At 37.6% G+C, this 7,500-nt stretch overlaps 1 protein-coding gene across 1 annotated transcript in view; it reads left to right on the top strand.

The window, feature by feature from the left end:
• Positions 1-7,500, top strand: part of LOC137984130 (uncharacterized) — a 72,720-nt gene that overhangs the window by 4,475 nt on the left and 60,745 nt on the right. Inside the window, exon 3 of the mRNA XM_068831346.1 lies at positions 7,277-7,500. This exon is cut by the window's right edge and continues 43 nt beyond it. Within this exon, the coding sequence (XP_068687447.1) occupies positions 7,277-7,500 (224 nt within the window). The remainder of the gene's footprint in view (positions 1-7,276) is intronic.

Raw genomic sequence — 7,500 nt, 5'->3', positions numbered from 1 at the left:
TTGTTGGGTTCATATCAACTTCACACTTCATATTCATAAATAAATGCTAATGATCTGAAAGAGTTTAAATTTGTCGTCTTCTTAGACAATTACAAAAAGCAAAGTGTGTACTGCAGTAGGCACCGTGAAAAAAAAATTGCATACACTGTAGTTTACAAAAATTTGGTTTTATCAACGGAGTTGATAATGTAAATTGGCCACCGTACAGAGATTTTAAAAGCTGACGTTTCGAGCGTTAGCCCTTCGTCAAAGCGAATCGAGGAATTGTAGGTTACGTGTAGTTTTTATAGTAGAGTAGGAGCTACGCTATTTGGTGGTAACATGGCAACGTGAAAAATAGGAATATATAATCGTTAAATGAAAAGCGTTCGTTAATACCGTGAAGATTAAGGGTGCCGATTTGGAAGATGAATTTTTGTTCCAGATCCTTGCGGCTTTCCGTCGTACCTATATTTAGGGAAAGGCCTTGGATAGCCATGTGTTTTTTGGAGTTGAAAATTAGTGTAATTGGCTCAACTTGTAGCAAGAGTGATCAACAGAGCATCTACTTTAGAACAAGTATTGGTACTACCAAAAATACAAGTGTACTTTAATTGTCCAAAGATCAAATCAAACCAATTCCAGAAACTTTATACTCTACAGTTTTTCAGTAGTTAGTAGGAATTCATCAACCTTCCAAGAGATCTAGTTGTGTACCAGGAATCCATTGTAGAATTTGAATTTGTAGAATTTGTCAAGATCAATGTGACACTCAACACTGTCTGGCGGTTTACAATGCAAAAATATGCGTAACAGTGTATCTTAAACGTATTATTAATAGTAGTCACCAAAACAAGGAATGACCTACATGTAAAATGATCTAACATGAGCTACAACGGTATCTAAAATGACCTAAAATGATCAAAAATAAACAAAATGGTGGTAGCTCATTTTCGGTCATTTTAGATACCATTGTAGCTCATTTTAGATCATTTTAGGTTATTCCTCGTTTTAGTAACTACGATTATTATTCCATGAGTTCAGTATAGTTACATACTTTTGGATACTTTAATTAGTTTCCCGTAAAGATCAACAAAGACGAAAACAGAAAAAAAAAAACAACGTGCAGTGCCAAAGTTTGACCTAGACTGAAATAAACCTTGATAAATTTAAATCATGTGGTGTAAAGGGTCAGACGGACTGGTCCGTCATTACAGACGAAAACTGTTACTGGTATTAGTCTAAACTGGGGTGAATGGAATAATAGTAGCTTTTAAATTATTAAATAATTTCATTAAAATCTGCAAAACTACCAGACTAAGGGCGCTTTCCTTTTGTCAGAACTGGCCGGCCACACCCGTGAGTTTGCAAGGAAAATGCAACAATTTGAAGGAACACTTGCATGATAACAATGAGTACATATCATCCTCAGAGTGTGTTAATTTAAAAGCGTTGTAGAGTCCTTCCAAACGCCCAGTCTGGCCGGTCAGTTTTGTCAAATGGACAGTGTCCAAAGTGCTATGTCATTCTCAACCTTGGAGAGTCAGAGGATATATATATGAACTAATAGCCAGAGGGTAAGGCTAGTGTGCCCTTGTTGCTACTAAGGCATACTAGACTTTGTATGCTGAACTGCACATTTTCTTCATGCTGCAACATTAGTCTTTTTTATACAATAATGTTTTACTATGTTCATTATCAACTGAGGACTTATTTTTTACTGGAACATATATTATACAATACAACTCAGGAAAGTAAAGTCTTTCCTTTATTGCTACACTGGGAGGTGTTAATCAAACCATCATAATCACCTCAGAGCAACCAAAGGAAAGAAAATGGCTCAAAGCAATAATTGCGTTATTTTGATGAGATTCTGGTTGACGTATACTGGGAAACAAAATTTTTGTTCACCTCATTACCATTTAGTAAATACCCACCAATTTAACTCCATAAAAATCAACTTTTTGATTTGTGATTTACACGCAAAACGAAAAATACTAAAACTTTTTTGTCGATTTCACTTGAGTTTAAAAAACCTGAAATAACTGTCACTTTTTTTTCAGATAAAGTGGACTTGTTTTAGGATTTCTCTCGGATTTTGCTGAAGTCAATTTTATCAAGTTGTCGCTTTATCTTGCTCAGTTTTTGAGAAAAGTCACTGTCGAGAAATTTCTCGAGTATTTTCAGCTTTTGCCTGTTTCAGTCAAAATAGAAAAATGTCGACTTTTTTCCGCTTTCTCTGTTTGACCTCCTGGATTGACCGCTGTCAAAAATGGCGCGAAAATCAGAACCTTGTGTTTTTCTTTTTCTTAGTTGCACCACAGGTGACCACATAGCTTATTTCTCAAAAATAAAGCTCAAATCGGTTTAAAAAATACCAGAATAATGTTGTTATAAAGGTGAGCCACTTGGACATTAAGACATCAACAAATTCACCTTATTAGATTTTGTATTAAACCACTCGTGCCTGGAGCTTAGCGCATCGCGCATATCTCATGTAACTTGAATTTCACGAAGATCCATAAGATCGGCGCGAAAAACAAGAAAAGAAAAAAAACAAAGAAACAGATCTGTTCGAACGAAACAAAAAAGTTCGCTCGGCGTACTGAACCACTGGCAAGTGGTGTCGCCTATCATGCGCATTATTTGATTGAGCTACCGTTGCAAGCAGTAGTTCCGGTTGTGCTGTCAAATTTAAATCGAACAATGAACGGTACATGTCGCTTCGCTGATTCTATTGTTTTCAAAGGGAACCAGGGATAGAGCATGGCACACGATACAGCAAATATTCGTAGACTATTGCTATGCTGGAAATCGTGGTGGGTTGCGTAGAATAAACTAACGAATAATTGGGGAGGGACCTAGAAAGCATGAGCGTTAGGGCACCGAATGAACGCCCAGATGTAAATACATAGACCTGGGGTGGGACCACCCAGCTAGACTGTGCACTTCCGTCTTACGACGGAGAGAGAATACTAATGTAGAGGAAATCAAAACAAGAGTAACGAGGAACATAGGTCGAACCATTAGCAGCAACAAAAAACCGCTACATAATATAGCATGGGTAAAAAAACACTGTGGCCGATTATTCCGAGTTCGGACTAGGCAATCCTGATAGGAACGATCCTAGGCCTACAAGGTCGTAGATCAGCGGAGATCAAGAGCGGAGAGAGTGAAACTGGGGTTTCCTGAACAGTGGCCTTCGACGGGCTTACAGATGTACTGTTATTATTTGAAGTAGACGCAGTTGCCGTTATGGACGGAGACGGGACTGTTCCCGTTGAGGTGGGTGTTGAAACTGACGTTCCAGGGGCAGGATCGGACGATGGAGTACTGTTCATGTTCTGAGAGCCGCCTTGTCCAACGGCGGAAACGGCCGCCTGAACGGCGTTCGGGTCAGTTGGTCTAATAAGTTGGTCAGGCATTTTCCAATGTTAGAACTGACGAGCGTCGAAATCTGCTGTTAACCGGGCGGCTGTACTTGCGAGAGTGAAGTATCACGTGAAAAGTATCTAATTATCTGTGCGCATGAGTCAGGACAGTGCTTTTGCATAGCTTATTTCTCAAAAAATAAAGCTCAAATCGGTTTAAAAATACCAGGGCAATGTTGTTAAGTTCATTTCCAGTCAACTAGCAAATTTGGGCTAGTTTTGAGTAAAACTAAAAATCGACCGGAATTGTCACTTAATAGGTTTTTGCATCCAGCCCTTCCAGCTGATTTCTACCGGAAGTTGCTGTGCATCATGGGTTGAAAATTCAGGGGAACTAGCTGCAATCCCCTTGCTTAAAATCCACGTGCGGATAAAATTTGTTTACAATGTTCCCACAGACGAATTTTAACCGCAAATTTCGCTTTTGATGGAGTTCTGGGTTGCTCTGTGGGCTTTATGATAATTGCACGAGATAAAAAGAGCCATGGCATGCCTTAGCTTGAAGCTAAGCTGTATAAATCACCTGCTGTTTACACAAATTCATTCGTAGTTACGGTTTGGTTAAACCGAAGAATTTTATCCTCTTTAGTTTTATCGCGGACTGATGTAGTGAAATATCATTCGAGGCAGATTTACTTGCTTTTGTAGAAAGTGAAGGCTGGCTTTTTATAAGAAAATCATTGAATGCAAGACAAAACAAGCGCAAAAACTTAACTGGGATATAATTCACTTTTTAAACAATTTTCTTACCTTCAAGAAAAAGGCTCATATTGTTGACCCTCGCTTGACCTTCCACTATCACAAACCTTTGTGTTAACAAAACAGAGGAATATGGGATGGAATGAAAACGAACCTTCACTGGCGTTGGGGGAATTTGTTGAGAAAACTAACGACAAATAAACACACACCGATGAAAGGAAAATAATGTAACTTTATTATTTAGGGCCAGATTTTGTTATCTGTTTAGTGATGTTTCTGTTTCGTGACATACCACGAAACAGAAGGCAGAGAGGCAATTGGAATAAACCGTTATTAATATTATTATTATTATTATTATTATTATTATTATTATTATTATTATTATTATTATTATTATGTAAATTCAAATGTCATTGTTTTGTTACGATAAATTTTGTAAATTTTTGCGACATTCTTTACCTTGCAGGACCATTTGTCCCTTAAAATTAGATCGATGGGCCATAAATGTCCCCCAGATTCAAAACTAAATGGAAGACGTTTATGCAAATTCATACCGATCAGAAAACCAGGACGGTGTAATTTTAAAAGTAATGTATTTTTTTGCCGGCAAGCATTTTACATTTTTATATTATTCTTATCATTGCTAAAATAACTGAGAATAAAAATTTATCAGTACCTTATCAAAAAACACTATTCTCTTGTGTTCTGATCCTTAAACAGCATTCTAAACCTGTCACATATTTTGTTGTTTTAAAATAGATGGCTTGAAATAGGAATAACCAAGCGAGGTTTACTTACACCACATTTGGAAGTACAATGAGCACTCTGTTGCACTCGTGACTGGCTTTAGATACGCACATGTTTACAGCTTGTTTGGCTTGTGGATCGAAGTGCCCTGCTCTGTTTGTCATTGGATATATTCTTTTGAACAATGTCCAATAGGAAAATCTCGAGTTATTACTGGGTTGCCACTTTGGCAAACCCAGTCGGAATCTGCGTTGCATTTTGTTGGTTTTATTATTTTTATTTCTTTTCGTTTTTTTTATTATTATGCATAACATCCCATTGAAAAAAAACTCGTAGAATATTCGCGGACCGGTCGATTTCTCTGAAATTTGAAAGGATTGCTAACGAATATAGAAAGATTTTCACAATAACTAAAATTTCCTGTGTTAAGCATTAGAATTCGACGAAGAGGTAAATGCGACTAAATTTGTTGCGTGCGTTGCTATTTTTATGATTTGACTGTTGTGCAAATTTTGACAGATAATATTAAATTCTGAAAAAATATCTACGGATAGATCGTTAAAAAATCTTTATTTTTAGTGGTTATTTGAACATAAAAGATGCAACGCTTGACGAGAAATATATATTTTTTTCTAATACAACGTATTTGAAAGAAGAAAAATTTCGCGGGAAACGCGGTGAAAATGAGTTAATAAATTTGCATACGTGCGTTGAAATGTGATACGCGAGGAGACAGGAATTTTATTTCTCTGACAAATGATTTTGTCACTGTAGTGTAAGATGAAATTTACTTGGGAAGCCAGCAATATTTCTTTAACTTTCTGGTTAATCCAATTTATTGCTACGACTTGCTAGTGCGAAGATTGTTTACATGAAACTCACGCTTTTTACGAATTTATTACATCATTTGCGTAACAATATATCCCTTTACTCTAACCCAAAAACGTTCAGTAACAAACTTCATATTTACTTAACTATCTCTTCTGCTTTTGTGCTTGTCAGCACTGTGATTTGCGATAATTCGCAAGTCTGTTTTTGTATCTCATAGATGTTTAGATTTTCAATTACATGGCCACTCAACCTCTCGATTGTGCCTTAAAGTCAAAATAGATACGTTTCTCAGGAACCCGACATCGCGGCAAAGAAGACTTCCTGACACGACAGATGAAATGTAAATATTCAGTTAAATATTACAACGAAATTTTAAAAAACCGACGACGGAAGTTTCTCGGCTAAAAAGTACGTTGTTTTACTCTGAAAACGACAAACTATTAACATTCCTTCCCGTAGTTCATTCAGTTGACACAAGGTGATCACGTGCACCTTTTATGGTTGCCTAGCACGTAATCAAATTTCTGGTGCAAACGCAAAACCAAGCAATGTTTTGACCTGGCATCAGATTAGACTAACAAGAAGAGGAATTATGAAGCGGAAACAACACCTTCAGTCCTTTCTTAGTGTGTCCAATAAACGTTTGCTTAGTGCAACTGCAAGACATGCTGGAAAACGTCCGTCAAAGCAATTTGCAGTTAGTTTTTTGCATACCATTTATTTAAAGAAGAAACGAGTGAATTTTACTCAAGAGCGTGTTTTGTTATCTTTAAACTGAATTTATTACCAAAGCTTAAAAAACTAAAAGACTTCAAAATGGGACAGGGCATTACAAAATAATTAAACGCGTGAACGTGTGAGCCAAAGGGCCTCTGCTGGTGCGACATGTGGGTGACCCCTCAAATGGCCTTAATCACGCCCCACTTGAAAAAATTAACTGGAACGCTGCAGTTCAATACCACCCAATTCAGTGCCTTCTTTTTTGTGTAAAGCGTACCACAGGCATTCCAGTGTAAGCTTTTTTGGAGCTTCTAGTTTTGGAAGTGAAAGAGGTAAAACCATCGACCAAGAAGAAGAAAAAACTGAAAACGAATTCACACACAAGGAAGAATTGCGAGAAGAAAATGATGCTACACTTCCGAATTTGAAACCTTGCAATTTCCAGACGAAATGGTTGAATGATCACATGTAGTTATGGCACGAAAATAGGACGATGTTTTGTCACTTTTGCCGGCTGGCAGAAAAGAAATACCCTTTTGGGGGCGACAAGGGCTGCCCCTGCTGTTGCCTATTTGTCCCTTTGCAAGGGCCACAGAGGGACAAATTGTCTCCTGAGGCAACAAAGCTGGCTGAAACCCTGCAATTGAATATTTGTGACCTGAACTGAGTAAAATGGGCTTGCTCTCATGACTATCGTAAAGCTCAGTTATAGAGCATCCAAACTATTAATCAGAAAGTCGTACATGTAGGTTTGATTCCTGCAAAGGAGCACTGGGAGTTTTTCCAAGTATATCCTGAGTCACCATCAACAAAAGAAATATCTTCATTGTAATCATGTTCTTTGTAACCATTTTTCATCCTTTCAACAGTACGTCCATCAATAACACTCAAGTCATCTACCCTTGAATTGAATGAAGGTGAAACACGCACATTACTGTGTGTTTCCACTGGTAACCCCAAGCCATCTTACAAATGGGAGAAAGATGGTGCAGTTTTACAGCAAGGCACCACCTCAAACTACACCATCAGTTCGGCCAAAAAAGAGGATAGAGGAAGATACAAGTGCACAGCTGAGGTTGATGCACCCGGACTG

The sequence above is a fragment of the Montipora foliosa genome, chromosome 13 (genome assembly GCF_036669935.1).
Source record: "Montipora foliosa isolate CH-2021 chromosome 13, ASM3666993v2, whole genome shotgun sequence".
Taxonomy (NCBI): domain Eukaryota; kingdom Metazoa; phylum Cnidaria; class Anthozoa; order Scleractinia; family Acroporidae; genus Montipora; species Montipora foliosa.
The sequence above is the reverse complement of the archived record's forward strand: the minus strand, read 5'-3'. Positions and strand labels throughout refer to the sequence as shown.